The sequence below is a fragment of the Triticum aestivum genome, chromosome 4D (assembly GCF_018294505.1).
Source record: "Triticum aestivum cultivar Chinese Spring chromosome 4D, IWGSC CS RefSeq v2.1, whole genome shotgun sequence".
Taxonomy (NCBI): Eukaryota; Viridiplantae; Streptophyta; class Magnoliopsida; order Poales; family Poaceae; genus Triticum; species Triticum aestivum.
In genome coordinates, this window is record NC_057805.1 from 211,658,649 (window position 1) to 211,676,889 (window position 18,241).

Below are 18,241 nucleotides of genomic sequence, written 5' to 3' on the forward strand. Positions count from 1 at the left end.
AAACAGGTATAAGAGCACCATACTCAGCGATCATAGCAGACTGATTTCAGCTTGCAGATGGCATGTCACCGATAAGCTTTCAACATTGCCGCAGGTAAGCAAATAATTTGGCACATAATTGCTTTTGTCTTGGGAGGATGAGCCGCAGCAGCGCAAGGTGTGCGCTCGCCACGCCAAATCATGCAGCTGCACAACTCAGAATTTAGGAACGTTGACTGCTCTTTTTTTTTCTGACCATCTCGTGTATAGAGTACAGTGGAGGGTAGCCACTCAAAAACACCACTCTTGCGTGCAGAATAAACCATAAGTTCAAATGTCAATTTCAACCAGCTAAACCGAACAACAAATCTCACAGCTATTTATCGAACAAAACAAAAGCAGTTCGTCCACTACATTGAATGGGAGAGTTAGCGACAACTTCTCTATTTAATCAGACATGGTAAGCAGAAGAGATAAAAAAACGAGCAAGCTATCTTTAGCTAAGCCTGTGATTTGTCTATAGATATCAATCCGAATTTGGTACATGTGAAACAAAAAATACAACAAACCCGCATAAAATTTCTCCCTTCAGCAGGATAAATTTCGCTTTAGTACAGATACCATCCTCCAAGTAGTAAAACGAAAGAGTTTTACCAATTGAAGATCATAAGGGGCATTACATCAAGGGGATCCCTCCACCAGCATATTCAACCTCCTGCCATTGAGAAAAATAATTCAATCAGTTCAAGCAACCTACATATGCAGATACACATTCACAAATCCATACAAACTATATTATTACAATATTGGAAATCAACATGTTATTGACTAGGCGTCGTGTAGCACCCAGAGGCAAAAAGGTATTAACAATTTGTGGGAATTGATTAAATTTAGCACAAGTTACAGCAGTAAACGCGAGATTTTTCAATACGCATTATGGGTTATAATAGAACCTCATTTCAGCTAATTAGTTGACATGTTGGGCCAACTACAATGCAGATATCATTATCCAGGTAATCCATAATTAAACCTCAGGGGGGACCACATTGCAGCATGGATTTTTACCATTGTTAAAAATGGCGCGCCTAGGCTCTAGGCATAGCAGAACACCTAGCTCACAATTGCGCTTAATGTGCGCATAATTGCGCTTAAGCGTGCGCTTTGGTCAGGAAAGTGCAACTGTGCAAGGCGATGGCAAAATGCACAAATAACGTCTAGCACTTCTTCAACTTCGATTTTTATCATGTAAAACAGGAAATGATAAGAGCCATAGACTACTGCAGCCGGTCACAAGATGTTTTGATGCATTTGTGATTAATTTTGCTGGGCCAAAGGCAGTAGTAGTGTCTTATCTGGCACATGTAGTTTAAGAAAAAGTTTATTCAACATAGTTATCAACAGAAGCGCAAAGATCTACCAGTGCCCAATAGCATGGTTTACTGGGAATGATCATTATTTCACAGATAAGAAAGTTCTGAAAGAAATCTTTAATGTTGTTTTGCAAGCATAAACGATTCAGGTAAGCTTGATGTCAATATATGGAGAAGGTCCAGGGTGGAGGAGGACGGATGCCATGGCAGCTACTCCCTCCGTTCCAAATTACTCGTCGCAGAAATGGATGTATCTAGAACTAAAATACATCTAGATACATCCATACCTGCGACAAGTAATTCGGAACGGAGGGAGTAACACTGTTTTCGACCACAGGCAAGGAGGCAAACGTGTGGGCTGCTCAAAGCCACAGGAACAAACAGATTCCACCCATGGGTTGAACTTGAAATTATTCTCTACCCAAAAATTCTCAACACAACCCAACTCAATTCAGATTGTTTTTCAGTACACCATACCCAAAGCCAAACTGTTATCCTCTTCAACCAATTCCAAACCACCAAAATCAACCCGACTGGAAAATCCAAACCATGTAATCCAGTTCAACCAGCCTCATTAGACCGCCTAATAATGTGGTAAACAGAATCTCACTGTTGTTTGACAAGGCATGTTCTACTGAGATTAGTTGAGATAGATGTTTTAACCCAGTTCACAAGCCCCATAGCTGTTAAGATATAGTCATCTTACCATCTATCCAAAAGACCGATCTGCGTATATACACAACACCCCCCTTCACATCTGGCGTGGATATGGAATGACCAACACCTCCCCTCACACCTGACTTGGGCAGAGATACAACAACCCCCTTTAAGTCTCAGTCCCCGCATTTCTCCCAATCATTTATCTCCACCCAAGTCAGGCGTGAGGGGAGGTGTTGATCATTCCATATCCACGTCAGATGTGAAGGTGAGGGGAGGTGTTGCTATTCTGTATCTCCTCTTCCTATCAGATCGGTCTTTTGGGATGGTTGGTTGATAGGAATATCTAACAATAGCAAGGGTGCAGTGCCCTGAATAGATAAACGACATTCCATCTGGCTATCATACATACATAACTGAGACCAATACAAGCTTACTATCAGCGAATAGTTTTAAAACACTAGTGAGCACCAGCCAGCCAATGAAAAAGTACTGCCTAATATGCATACTTAGTCACAAGTCAAAAACAATGAGAATATGGCACTGAGAGGCAACAAATAATTTCGGTGGTATTAGCAACATACCCGAGCAGGAGACAGTGAAGATACCCAGTCTGATGCATTTGTTGGAAGAAGACCCAATGTATTGAGCTGTAGAACAAACTAATCACGTGTCTGAAGTGCTTACAGAAATATATGCAGATTCTGGCTTAACCTGTTATTTTACTAACCTTCCAAACACCCAAACCCATAGCGGCCAAGTTGAGAGCAGTGAAGAGCAACTTAGGTGCAAGTGTATCCACCCTTGGGTCCTTAAATGGTTCAAAAACTGCAAAGATACATAATTAAAAAAGAAAAGAAACAGCTCATTAACACAATCCTGAATCACGTGGACAATGAGGTACTCATATTTTGGTACATGATGCCCAAAAGGCTCATTAGCACATCTCTGGAATATGGTAATAGACAATAGAAGCATATATTTCTTGTACCCAAGGGAATCAGACTGAGTGAGTCATGCAGTGTTACAAAACAAAAACTGTTCTTTCCACTTTTTTTGAGAAGTTCTTTCCACTTATTATATCAAGAGAAACCAGGATGGTTATCTAGTTTCAATGATAACTTAGAAATTTGCGTTCAATTTTACCATGGAGCAAACATATGCAAATAAATGATTTTGGTCAACACATAATGAAATGTGTCCTCCCTGTCAAAAAATGTGTTTCAATATCAAATATTATTCAAACAGCTAAAGTTATCCACAGAAGAGAACGACTTGATGTATGAGCGACTGGTCCACAGTTACCAAGACCAATGTCAATGTATGGATCCACAATCAGGTTCATGCCAGATTCGATGCTGGGACAGCACCAGGTCTCTGATCCAGGTGGAGATGGATGAGAGGGCGCTTAAGATTAGCTGAACCGTTACATTTCACCATCACTAACTACCACCACATCTAGTCATTGGTGTTACTACTGTAAGCCAGAACTGCTCACACATCACTTGCAACAAGGCTAATATTATCTCTCCCTATCCCCTCTTCTTGTCCATATTGACCTGGATCGCTGACATGGTTCCATCCTGACGGCCAACCTAGACCGACCAACGAGTTTCTCAGACCATCGTTGACAACATCAACCCCAATCCCGGTGTCTACGCGCATACATGTCTAGCCTATATGTTAATGCTTTACTGAGTTCATAGTAACATCAGTTACCACCCACTTTTACTACAGAAATCAACAGCATTGACAGTCGACTGTTCGAGTTAACTTGACTCAAGATGTGCATGCATGTGGGCATAGCACCCTGGACATTTAGCTTCCTTAGAGGTGTAACAGTAGCTCGTTGAGTAGATTAGTTGCTTGCTTGCAATGGCACAGTGTGCATCCATGAGTCTACTCGGACAACGCATGCACTTAGATGGAACATGCGGGACTTCATGAAAGCAGTGAATCAAAGATGTTGTGTGTGTCCTGTATATATCCATCCTTGTGACCAATTTGTTTAGAGGGAATAATAGCAATAACAAGAAAAGGCTAAGTCGGCCAAAAGCATTATTGTTGTGTTTTAAGTGCTTTTCTTCCACAAGAGTAACATGTGTATGTTCTCTCCCAGAATAGGGTGTGTGATACTGGAAGGGTGCAAGATGATAGAGAATAGAGGTGTGAGAAGCAACTTCAACAAAGAGCAGCACACTATCTCTGCTATTCATGATCTATGCCCAGTGCGTTGTAATAACTAGAGGATACACCGCATGTTGCTGCAGGAGTTGGTTGATGAAAATTTGGGTTGATAACATGAGAACCAAAATTTAAAATACATATGACTTAAAATATTTGATTATGTATAGTTGTAACAATATTCATTGAATGTAAGTAGAATAACTGAATAGAAAACATTTTCCCGTGCATGGTTGAATGACGTGGTGGGTCTTTTCCCATGCATGATTGCATGTTGAGATGGGCCGTATCCCATTCATAATTGTATGGTGAGGTGGCATGCTTGCATGTTGAGATAAATAAGTTAGTGGAGATGACTCTCTTAGGTATATAGGATAGGATTCAAAATATAGAAATAAGAATTGCAACATAAGCTAAAATCTGTGGCATGAGGGATATAACTTATTAACCTAGCAAAATACCTATTCTTCTTTCATAATCCAAGCCTGCCTAAACTAAAATTTACTTGCACACAAAGAATATTTTCAGATGAGTAAACACCCAGTGATCAACCATTAGAAATTCTTTTGCTCAATCAGGCATCACGGCCAATCGAATATACTCCCTCTGTAAACAAATATAAGATCGTTTAGATCACTACTTTAGTGATCTAAATGATCTTATATTAGTTTACACAGGGAGTATATCAGAACATGAAAATCAAATATGTATCCAGCCAGAGCAGGTATAACTGTTCACTAATCACAAGCATTACCCTATAGCCTTCCTAACATTAACCTACACACCGATACTAAGGCAAAGAACATAAATCAGAAATGACTGAACAAAGGGTCTTAAAGTAGCAGAGTTAGCAATCTCTTCAACTGAACTAGCAACCCATACTAAAAATTCAGTTGACTCAAGACAGTACCTTTCCCGACAGATCGGAGTGCGTTGAAGGGCTGCCAGAGAGCAGAGAAGACGATGCCAATGCTGAACAGGTGGACTGTGCTCCCGGCCATCCACATCATAAAACCCATCATCATCAGGTTCTTGAAGGGCGCCTGCGCCACCTCCCAGGCCTTCTGCTCAGAGCAATACCGCATAAACTTCAATTAAGACTGCCCAAAACCTAGAGATATCAAGCAAGTGAACTCGGGGGAATCAGCCCAGAAGGAAGCGCTGAGATCCGGTTCCTCCTCAATTGCTTCTATGCTAGACCTAGACAAGTTGGCCAATTCACACTGAATTGGTACAGTTCCAGGAGTATCTAATCCTTGGATCTATCTCGCTAGGAGACTACTACGACGAGCATCGGGGAATCGAGCGAACCTGCCCCTTCCAGGCGGCTTCGGTCTCCTTGCGCTGCCGTGCGCTGGCGGCGTCCTCCTGAGAGCCAAGAAAAACAGCACGTAAATTCTACGGTCCCAGCGAGCGAAGGAACAGTTCCAGAAAAGAGGGCAGGGGGGGGGGGGGGGGGGGGGGCGGGGTACCGCTTCCGGGGCAGATCTGGTGAAGCCGGGAGGATCGGGGAAGGCAGGCGAGGATGAGGAGGAAGATGCGTCGTGGAGCTCCACTGCCCAGCGGCGGGCGAGGCCCTTGCCCTTCTCCATCGCCGGCGGCCGCGGCTACTGACGGATCAACCGGTTCTGGTTTGGTTTTGGAGCTTGGACTCTCGGCGTGGATGATGGGAGACGGCAGCCTCGACCTCCAACTTCAACAAACAGGAGTGGAGCGGTCAATGTTTGAGATAGCTCCTTCGTACAGTAGTGTATTCACGTATTGGTCCTGCATTTGACCAAAGATTTTGTTTGTTTGTTTCGGCCTTTGGGTCTCACTTGCAATTCTTACTCTCTCGGTTCCAGATTAGTTGTATTTCTTTTTTTAAGTTAAACTTATTTAAATGTTATCAAATCAATTAAAAAAGTAAAACTCAACTAACTACGCCTTCTCACAGCAATTTAGAGCAACGACCCAGCCCGAAAACTTATATAAGGGGGGCCAATGGAAGACGTAAAACATCAAGGGAGGCGAGCACATAGATTTAGAGCATTTTAAGTAAACAATGTAGGGGTGCTTTTAGAAAAAGAAGAAAAACTGTAGGAGGGAGCCATTGTCCCGGCCTACCCGCCCTGGCTCCGTCCCTGATTTAGAGTCGTCGTCTGATAAAACTTACCGACGGTCCAGATCTGTTAGCATCCTTCCGATCCTGGGCCGATAGGTATGGGCTAGGCCCAACTGCCTTGCTACTGCAAGAGCTACAACCCCGACGGCTACAAGTACCAGGACCGAGGCTTTGGGCGAGGTATCCAGTGGATCACGAACTTGGCGGCGGCAGCTCTCTGTTCTTCTTCTACCTCCATCCTCCTTCCTCTACATTCGTGTATCCATTCCTCTTGTAATCGCTACTGAGACAAGAATCCATGCGTGAGTGCTATAGATCATGTGATAGATATATCCGGTACCTAACATCTGGTATACAGAGCCAAGCACCACCCTTCCCCCTCAAATTTCCCCCAATTTTTCTCCCAGTTCCTCCAATTCCATCGGTGACGACGCCATGCCTGCTGTCAAACCACCAAAGTGGGATGCCATGTATGCAAATGAGCAGTTGTTGTGGTATCTCAAGAGATTATGCGCTCAGGCGGAGGAGATGAGCTTAGTGTTGGGTGTTGCAAGCGTCGGTAACCCTCCCGTGGTTACCCCGTTTGTCGATCCGGCGGCCTCAACCACGATGCATGCCTTGTCGGCGCCTGTCCCCAATGTCTCCGGCTCCACCACTAAGGCCCAGGAAGTGCTCGAGGTCATCCACGATGCACCCCCGGTGTGCATCGCAATGGTGCTCGTCACGTGTTCAACGGAATTCTCGACCCCGGTCAACACCATCGATAGCGTCGACGAGATCCATGACGCCGTCACCACCATCCACCTCGAGCTCGTGGTCGACCTGAACGACAAGGAGGTCGAGCAGCCGTTCTCCGCGCCTACAACTGCACCGTCAATGACTTCCTCAGCCATGTCCTGTGCACTGGCCTCAACGATGGCCATCGAGTGCCAGGAGGGCCTCGCTGCTGTCCATGATACATCCACTGAGAGCATCATTGTGGCATCCATGACATGTTCGATGAATTGCTCGAACCGAGTCCTCACCGCATTGTCGCTCACATCTCCAATCACGACAGTGTCGCTGCTCCCAACAGTCACACTTGCACTCATCCCCGGTCCCGCTCACCCTGCTCCCAACGTTAATCGTACCCCACGGGCGCCCCTGGCCATGAAGGACGAGGTTTTGAAAACCCCATCTCCTCGAATGCTCTCTGTTGTCAAGGCAATGCAGCCGTTCATGAATCATAACCTGGACGCCTTGCTGCCCCAGAGGCACGAGGGGTTGCTGCTATGTCCAATGTCGTGGCCATCACTTGGGAGAGATCTTGCAGATGGCAATGAGGTACGACTGATCCCTTGGCCTTCGTTTCCTGTGAAGAAGTTCATGGAGCATCCATTTCAGTTTGTCCAAGTGCTTGACATGGGTTTGACTAGTAGCACCTTTCCTATGGAATCATTTCATGTTGGAGATATTGTGGGCAATCACAGTGGATGTTGCATACGGATAATCTCTGTCGAGCTCTCGTACTATGGTCTTTGCAACAGGATATTGTTGATTCCTGTCCAAGTAAGCATGCCAAGCTAGTTTCTTACAATAAATAGTGGCCTTCATAACTCGCTGCAGGCACTCTTTATCTTGAAATACACCATTCTGGTCTTGCTCCTATGGTTGTACATCAGTTTCGAAGTGTGAAGAAACACAATGCTTGGTACATAGCGAGCAGTTTTGGTTTTCAGTTAAAACAGTGTGAGCCAGTGCTCTCCTATGATCTAGCTAACATCACTGAACAAGGGCAGCTCACCTTCTTGGTTCCCACTAAGCAATTGTTGTGAGGTGGGGTCAAAGAGAGTGAAATTCAACGCTTAATTTGTTTTCCCTCATTGCTCTAAACATTACCAATGGAAAGTTGCATGGCCACTCAGTTGCAAGAAGAAAACATCTGCTAATAGGCCCTGTCTTATGCCATGGTGTAGGATCAAAAGTAGGTCTAGAGGGGGGTGATTAGACTACTTGACCAAATAAAAATCTAGCATTTTACCAATTTTAAGTCTTGGCAGATTTTAGCAACTTAGCACAAGTCAAGCAATCAACCTACACATGCAATTCTAAGAGTGTAGCAGCGGAAAGTAAAACATTGCATATGAAGGTAACGGAAAGGGTTTGGAGAAGGCAAACGCAATGTAGACACGGAGATTTTTGGCGTGGTTCTGATAGGTGGTGCTATCGTACGTCCATGTTGACGGAGACTTCAACCCACGAAGGGTAACGGCTGCGCGAGTCCACGGAGGGCTCCACCCACGAAGGGTCCACGAAGAAGCAACCTTGTCTATCCCACCATGGCCATCACCCACGAAGGACTTGCCTCACTCAGGTAGATCTTCACGAAGTAGGCGATCTCCTTGCCCTTGCAAACTCCTTGGTTCAACTCCACAATCTTGTCGGAGGCTCCCAAGTGACACCTAACCAATCTAGGAGACACCACTCCCCAAAAGGTAATAGATGGTGTGTTGATGATGAACTCCTTGCTCTTGTGCTTCAAATGATAGTCTCCCCAACACTCAACTCTCTCTCACACATATTTGGCTATGGTGGAAAGATGATTTGAGTGGAAAGCAACTTGGGGAAGACTAGAGATCATGATTCTTGTGGTTGGATTGGTATGTCTTGGTCTCAGCACATGAGTAGGTCATTCTCTCTCAGAAAATGAGTAGTGGAAGTGTAGGCACGTTATGATGGCTCTCTCTTGAATAGAGAAGGGGGTGGAGGGGTATATATAGCCTCCACACAAAATCCAACCATTACACACAATTGACCCAACTCGGTCAGACAGAATAGAAGACCTCGGTGAGACCGATTCAGTTCAAAATGTGAACGTTAGGAATCTTGGTGGGACCGACATGATCAACTCGGTGGGACCGATGTGCTAGGGCTAGGGCAAAACCTCATCTCGGTGTGACCGATTGCATGAACTCGGTGAGACCGATTTCAGCAATGAGTTAACAGAGAATTGGTCAGGCAAACTCGGTGGGACCGATCGCTCATTTCGGTAAGACCGAAATGTTATGAAGGGAAACAGAGAGTTTGCATTGCAAACTCGGTGGGGCAGATCGCTCATTTCGGTAAGACTGAAACGTTATGAAGGGAAACAGAGAGTTTGCAATGCCATCTCGGTGAGACCTAGATCCATATCGGTGAGACCGAATTGTCTAGGGTTTCTGGCAGTGGCTATGTCAAAAGAACTCGGTGGCGCCGGATAGATCGAATCGGTAGGGCCAAGTTTGACTTTGGGTTTTGGACATATTTGGAAATGAGAAAGTGGCTGAGGGTTATGGAGCAATATCACTAAGCATTTTGAGCAAGTAGACCATTAAGCAACACCTCATCCCCTTTTAATAGTATTGGCTTTCCTATGGACTCAATGTGATCTTGGATCACTAAAATGAAAATGAAGAGTCTTGAGCTTTTGCCAATCTTTGTCCTTAGCATTTTGAGGGGTCCACATCTCTAGTCCATGCCATGCCAATCATTGAACTTTCTGAAATATTTAACTTGAATGGATATTAGTTCAATGAGCTATATGTTGTTATGAATTACCAAAACCACCCGGGGATTAGTTGCACTTTCAATCTCCCCCTTTTTGGTAATTGGTGACAACATATAGATCAAAGCTTCGACAAATGATAATATGAATGAAATACATCGTTGCTTTGAGAAGTATGTGATAAGCAAGAGCTCCCCCTAAATTTGTGCATTATTTTAAATTTATCTTGAATGCAAATGCACAATCGATTAGGATCATGAGTCACTCTTCCATGTCACATACATCTTGGTGGAGCGCTCAAAATGATAAGATATAAAGAACATGCACTCATCACCAAGGGAAACATGATTGATCATACACAAGTATCAAGATATCATCATTCAAGCACACATTAAAGCACAATATAATCAAACACATGATCATAAAAGTATCTCACGAGCAAGCACAAATAGTAGCATAGTAGTCAAACGAGCAAACGGTCAAAGTAGCAAGAGAGGAAACAAAAGGCAAAATGCTCTCTCTCTCTCTCTCTCGAAGCCTAATGATCTATACACTTTCTCCCCTTTGGCAGCAAGTTACCAAAAAGCTCGAAAATGCATAGTGCTATGCGACACTCTAGGCACGATCTCCGGTGTGCGTAGATGGCGTGGAGAGACAGCATCTGCAAACGCTTCTGAAGATGTCTGAGGAGCTGGAGGAGTTGCAACTGGAGGAACAACAGTGGTAGTTGATGCAGGTGCTGAAGTAGTAGCTCTGGAGTCTCTGGCAACTGGCACTGCTGAAGACCTTTGTGCCCTTGGCACACGCTGAAAAGTGTCGGTGGTAGGTCTGTCATTCCTGTCTTCAATCTCTTCCTGGAGCTTCTCAATAGTGGTCCGAATCTCGGTGACCTTCACATCTAGATCATGAAGTTTAGTCTCAAAGATCCTGTCAAGACTCTCCTGATTTCGAGTTAGGGTGGCTAGTCCTTTCTCTATTCTCACGGTTGCCTCAAGCAGATAACTGAGTTGATCTTGCTTGGTCTTGAGATTTACAACTGAAGCATCTGGTACACTAGCTGCCCTTGCTGCTTTTGCAGCCTTTGCTCTCTCTCTCTCTCTCTCTCTCTCTCTCTCTCTCTCTCTCTCTCTCTTCTCCTGGGCTTCTACTGAAGTAGGATGTGATGCATCCATGACAACCTCGTTGTCCTCAAATTCTAGCCTCAGGGGAAGGTGCTCTTTGTCAAGAAGATATGTCCATGTTCCCATCTTGGAATTGATCAATACTTGAATGTGAGGGGCATATCCACATGATCTCTTCTGATCAGCTGTTGTCCTCTTCACGGTTTCAACTATTAAGCTCATCACCTTGAACTTTTGTGGCACATCAAACATATGAAGCAAGTTGATTGAGTGACCACGGATCATTCTATGATCTCCTGACTTGGGCAACAGAGTGTGCCTCAATATAGTTTCATCGTGGTTAGACCTGACAGCAGATAATAGATGGATCCAAACTTGTGAGTTTCCAATGCAGCATCAGGAATTGGCTTATACACGCGAGCCATGGAGTTGTGATCCTTTCTGGGCTTGGCATACACATCTGTGTCATTTTCATCTTCCTTGTGGGCATTGATCAACTTGGCCCATTCAGCAATTGAAGATTGATACCTTGTTCCTTCTGTCATCCAAACAATCTTGCCATCTGGATAGAAATGAGCAGTTGAATAGAATTGCATAACCATTTCATCATTCCATTTTGTCAACTTTTGACCAACAAAAGTGTCAACACCGTTCATTCTGAAAATTTCATGTACTCCTGGGAAGTAATCGTCATTGTCATCAATGTACTTCCAGTCAACCCATTTCATGTCACAGACAATAGGTTTCTTGTCCAACAAGACCGCCTCATAGAAATCTTGCTCTTCTTTGATGTGAAAGCGATAATCAACAGCAGTTCTTCTCCTTGTGGCATATGGATCAGTCTGTCTCCACAATCTGAGACCTGCATCCTTCCTTTCCTTCATGTTCTCAGCAATAGGTTGATCATCATTATGATCAGGTATCTTGGACTTCAATTTTCTGAGCACTTGCTGCTCCTCATCCTCTTGAGCTTCTGGCACTGGGGCCTTGTTCTTCTCAGCAGCAGGGATGTTTCTGGTGGATCTCTTGGGTGCAGTAGACTTGGAGGCATGTGAGGGAGTCCTGGATTAGGGGGTCCTCAGGTGGCAGGCCTATTCTATGTGGGCCGGACTGATGGGCCATGAAGATAATAGCAGAAGACAATCCCCCGTGTCCGGGTAGGACTCCTGTATGCGTGGACTACAAGTTTGGTGTCCAGATGTACTATTCCTTCCTCTGCAAACCGACTCTATATAACCCTAGATCCCTCCGATGTGTATATAAACCGGAGGGTTTAGTCCGTAGAGGCTATCAGAATTCTCATAGGCTAGACAGCTAGGGTTTAGCCATTACGATCTTGAGGTAGATCAACTCTTATAACCCCTATACTCATCGAATATAATCAAGCAGGAAGTAGGGTTTTACCTCCCTTAAGAGGGCCCGAACCTGGGTAAACATGTGTCCCCTTTGTCCCCTGTTACCATTGATCCTCATACGCACAGTTCGGGACCCCCTACCCGAGATCTGCCGGTTTTGACACCGACATTGGTGCTTTCATTGGGAGTTCCACTGTGTTGTCGATAGAGGGATCGATGGCTCACCTTGTCATCAACAATGATATCACTTCTGGAAGGAGCCTAACTTCAGGACAGATCCTCTAGATCGGCGGTTTCACCATGGGCGCCCGCACAACCATCAAGCCGACGGCGCCCCCCGCGATCGCTAAGCATCACCTCTGCATCGGCCTCGAACACTCCGAAAAGATGGATCTTGTAGACATCTCGTCCTTAAACAAGCTGTTAGATCGCATCGCCGCCCTAGGATTCTCAACAGATTATGATCAGATCGGGCCTAAACCCGACCAGAGGGAAATCAACTCCCTGCCGATCACTCACCTGGTGGCGGTCGTCGAGGAACGAGACAAGAACACTTCTTCCCCTAAGTTGAAAACCAGCTATGTTCGGATCTCCGAACACCTGGAATTGGACACTCCTCCTTCGGAGGAGACCCCACGCCCCCCCAACTCAGGGTCGGACTTAGGGTCCGGGGAGCATCTGGATCTTCCCGGACCCGAACCGGTGACCTCGGAGATTTTACAAACTCCGAGCACAATCTTGGGCAGGGATTTAAGTTTTAACCCACCCGCCCACCACAATCAATACTCTCCAAGCAATTCAGGCCCTCCTGACATATCGACCTGATGTATGTACGGCAGCAACCTCAGGAAACGGTCCATCACTTTTGGGCCAGGTTTCTACTTGTCAAAAACAAGATCAAAGATTGCTGCGATGACGACGCGGTCTCGATTTTTCATCAGAATTACACTGATGAGGGAATTTCGAATGCCCTCGACCGCCATCGCATATAGAATTTCACGGAACTATCGCACATGGTACGGAAGTACTGCTCGATGGAAAGTAAATGGAAGGCCCAAAAAACCCAATTAGAACCTACTGCCTTTAAGCAGAACACTGCCCGGGCAAAATGGGTGCACCCTTATGAGGCATCCGATCATAAGTCCGCCGGCAAGAAAAATAAACCCTTTACAGGACATAGGTCCGTTCTTGATGAACTCCTCGACAAGCCATGTCAGATACATGCCACGCTGAGCACCGAACCAACTCATAGCCTTCGAGTATGTTGGGTACTCCGGCAGGTGGCTAAAAGCGGTGAGGCTATCCACACCATTGCTACTCCGGAGAAATACTCTTCGGAGAACAACAACGTTAACGTCTTCACAGTCTTCGAGACCTTCTCCTCAAATAACCGGCGTAAAAGGACACTCCGCGACCTCGCCGAAATTAACCAAGCAACCACAATGAGCCCATGGAACGACGCGGCAATAACTTTCACCGCTGACGATGAACCAAGGGCCCAATCAGTCCGAGCACCTGCCGCCTTGGTCTTAAACCCAATTGTGGACGACTTTCGACTTACCAAAGTGCTCATGGATGGCGGTAGTGGACTTAACCTCATCTACGAGGACACGCTTGACAAAATGCATATTGACAGAGCACGCATCGAGCAAAGCAGTACCACCTTTCGAGGCATCATCCCCAGCCGAGAAGCACGATGTTCGGGAAAAATCAAACTTGATGTAGTATTCGGCACGCTTGAGAATTACAGGTTCGAAGAGTTGCTTTTCCACGTGGCTCCCTTCAATAGCGGATATCACGCCCTTTTAGGGCGGGACGCTTTCTCACGCTTCCAAACCATACCCCATTACGGGTACATGAAGCTTAAAATGTCGGGGCCCAATGGAGTAATCACGATCACAAGTGATCCGGATATAGCACTTGCGGCCGAAGAATTAACCACCCTGCGATGCACGGTGGACAAAGACGATGTGATCCTCGATAAGAGGGCCAAATCTACCTCTTCCAAACCAGCAGATGAAATAGTCAAATTTCAAGTGCACCCGACGAATCCTACCAAAACAGCGTCCACCGGAGCATAGCTGGATCTGGCGGTTGATGCCGCCTTGCGAGCGTTTCTACGCGAAAATTGGGATATTTTTGCCTGGCACCCTTCGGACATGCCCGAGATCCCACACAGACTGGCCGAACACAACCTTAACATAATTAAGGGGTTCAAACTAGTCAAACAAACGCTACGGCGATTTTTCGAACCCAAACGACAAGCTATGGGGGAGGAGTTGGCCAAACTACTCGAAGCCGAGTTCATCAGAGAAATCAAACACCCAGATTGGCTGGCCAACTTGGTCATGGTGTCAAAGTCATACTGCTTACCACCAACGTCTTATTTTGATTCGGTGGTATTGTGGGATGAAGCGGCCCGGACCAACCTTACATGTCCACGCACATGAGACCAGTTCCACCGACAGACATGTAACTAGTTTTGCATAAAGGTGGTTGGCGGGTGTCTGTTTCTCCTACTTTAGTTGAATCGAATTTGACTATGGTCGGTCCTTGAAGAAGGTTAAAACAACCAACTTGATGAAACACCGTTGTGGTTTTTGCGTATGTAAGAACGGTTCTTGCTAGAAGCCCATAGCAGCCACGTAAAACTTGCAACAACAAAGTAGAGGACATCTAACTTGTTTTTGCAGGGCATGTTGTGATGTGATATGGTCAAGATATGATGTGATATATGTTGATGTATGAGATGATCGTGTTTTGTAATATCGACAACCGACGGGAGCCTTAGGGTTGTCTCTTTATTTTATGAAGTGCAAGCGCCATGTAATTGCTTTACTTTATCACTATGCGTTAGCGATAGTTGTAGAAGCAATAGTTGGTGTGACGACCTCGACGCAACGATGCTACGATGGAGATCAAGGTGTCAAGCTGGTGACGATGGAGATCATGACGATGCTTTGGTGATGGAGATCAAAAGCGCAAGATGATGATGGCCATATCATGTCACATATTTTGATTGCATGTGATGTTTATCCTTTATGCATCTTATTTTGCTTAGAACGGCGGTAGCATTATAAGATGATCCCTTCACTAAATTTCAAGATAAAAGTGTTCTCCCTGGGTATGCACTGTTGCCAAAGTTTGTCGTTTCGAAGCACCATGTGATGATCGGGTGTGATAGACTCTACGTTCACATACAACGGGTGTAAGACAGTTTTGCACATGCAGAGTACTTGGGTTAAACTTGACGAGCCTAGCATGTACAGACATGGTCTCAGAACACTGGAGACCGGAAGGTCGAACGTGAATCATATAGTAGATATGATCAACATAGAGATGTTCACCATTGATGACTACCCCATCTCACGTGATGATCGGACATCGGTTAGTTGATTTGGATCACATATCACTTAGATAACTTGAGGGATGTTTATTTAAGTGGGAGTTCATTAGTAATTTTATTAATTGAACTTAGTTTTATAGTTTTTCATGTCTATGGTGTAGATCAATGGCCCGAGCTACCGTTCCCCTCAATTTTAATGTGTTCCTAGAGAAAGCTAAGTTGAAAGATGGTGGTAGCAACTACTGTTGGAAATATGCCCTAGAGGTAATAATAAATTAGTTATTATCATATTTCCCTGGTCATGATAATCGTTCTGTTATCCATGATAGAATTGTATTGATCGGAAACTCAGATACATGTGTGGATACATAGACAACAATGTGTCCCTAGTGAGCCTCTACTAGACTAGCTCGTTGATCAAAGATGGCTATGGTTTCCTAGCCATAGACATGAGTTGTCATTTGATAATGGGGTCACATCATTAGGAGAATGATGTGATGGACAAGACCCAAACTATAAATGTAGCATATGATCATGTCAAGTTTATTGCTATCGTTTTCTGCATGTCAAGTATATGTTCCTATAACCATGAGATCATGCAACTCACTGACACCACAGGAGTACCTTGTGTGTACCAAACATCACAATGTAACTGGGTGACTATAAAGGTGCTCTACAGGTATCTCCGAGGGTGTCTGTTGAGTTGGCATGGATCAAGATTGGGATTTGTCACTCCGTATGACGGAGAGGTATCTTAGGGCCCACTCGGTAATACAACATCATAGTAAGCTTGCAAGCAATGTGACTAATGGGTTAGCCACGGGATCTTGTATTACGAAACGAGTAAAGAGACTTGCCGGTAACGAGATTGAACTAGGTATGGGGATACCGACGATCGAATCTCGGGCAAGTAACATACCGATAGACAAAGGGAACTGCATACGGGATTAGCTGAATCCTTGACATCGAGGTTCGACCGATAAGATCTTCATAGAATATGTAGGAACAAATATGGGAATCCAGGTCCCGCTATTGGTTATTAACCATAGAGGTGTCTCGGTCATGTCTGCATAGTTCTCAAACCCGCAGGGTCTACACACTTAATGTTTGGTGACGATATAAGTATAGTTGAGTCATTATGGTGGTTCCCAAAGGTTGTTCGGAGTCCCGGATGAGATCCTGGACGTGACTAGGAACTCCGGAATGGTCTGGAGGTGAAGATTGATATATTGGACGAAGGGTATTGGAGTCCGCAATTGTTCCGGGGGTACCAGGTGATGACCAACATGACCGAAAGGGGTTTCGGGGGGCCCGGGCAAGTGTTGGAGGGTCTCATGGGCCAAGGGGAGGGGGCAAACCAGCCCACTAAGGTGCTGTGCGCCCCCTCACCCCATCCCACATTGCGAGAGGAGGTGGGGGCGCCCCCTAGGGTTCCCACCCCTTTGGCTTGGGGGCCAAGTCTCCTAAGGGGGGAAAACCTATCTAGGGTTTCCCTCTTGTGGCCGTCGGCCCTGGATGGGACCCCCTAGGGGTGCCCCCTCTCCTCCTTCCCCCTATATATATATAGAGATGTAGAGAGAGGGCAGCCACACCCTCGTACTCCACGGCGCTGCCCCTCCTCACTCTCGTAGTCTTCTTCCTCTCCGTAGCGCTTAGAGAAGCTCTGCCGAGATTCCGTCACCACCGCCGCCACCACGCCGTCGTGCTGCCGGAGGAATCGAGCTACTCCTTCACCATAGCTCGCTGGATCGAGGAGGTGAAGGCGTCATCAGGCCCTACGTGTGTTGAACGTGGAGGTGCCGTCCGTTCGGCACTTGGATAGGGAGTTCGCGGGACGGATCATGATTGGATCGCGAAGACGTTCGCAGGACGGATCGTGATTGGGTCGCGAAGACGTTCGACTACATCAACCGCATTTCTTAACGCTTGCGCTTAGCGATCTACAAGGTTATGTAGATCCAATCTCTCCTCTCGTAGATGGTCATCTCCTAGATTGGAAATTGGTGAGCGTAGGAAATTTTTTGTTTCAACGTTCCTCAACAGTGGCATCATGAGCTAGGTCTATGCGTAGATGACATCACGAGTAGAACACAAAGGAGTTTGTGGCATTGATATTCAGATTGCTTCCTTCCTTGGTCTTTTCTTGATTCAGTGGTATTGTGGGATGAAGCGACCCGGACCAACCTTACATGTCCACGTACATGAGACCGGTTCCATCGACAGACATGTGACTTTGTTGCATAAAGATGGCTGGCGGGTGTCAGTCTCTCCCACCTTAGTTGAATCGGATTCGACAAAGGCGGTCCTTGTAGAAGGTTAAATAGAACCTTGCATATCACCGTTGTGGCTTTGCAGAGGTAAGAATTGTTCTTACTAGATACCCATAGCAGCCACGTAAAACATGCAACAACAAAGTAGAGGACGTCTAAATTGTTTTTGTAGTGTATGTTGTGAGATATGGCCAAAGACATGATGAAATATATTTGATGTATGAGATGATCGTGTTTGTAATAGTTTATACCGACTTGCATGTCGATGCATACGGCAACCGGCAGGAGCCATAGGGTTGTCTTTAATTACTGTATAACCTGCATGTCAATCA

At 45.5% G+C, this 18,241-nt stretch overlaps 1 protein-coding gene across 1 annotated transcript; it reads right to left on the reverse strand.

The window, feature by feature from the left end:
• Positions 1–331: 331 nt before the first annotated feature.
• LOC123097300 (ER membrane protein complex subunit 4) lies at positions 332–5,940 on the reverse strand. Its single transcript, XM_044519001.1, has 6 exons — positions 5,663–5,940; positions 5,502–5,558; positions 5,101–5,254; positions 2,737–2,834; positions 2,591–2,656; positions 332–694 (listed from the first exon to the last, which is right to left on the reverse strand). Exons 1-6 carry the CDS (start codon positions 5,780–5,782, stop codon positions 656–658), a joined length of 534 nt encoding a protein of 177 aa, XP_044374936.1. The 5' UTR covers positions 5,783–5,940; the 3' UTR covers positions 332–655.
• Positions 5,941–18,241: the final 12,301 nt, after the last annotated feature.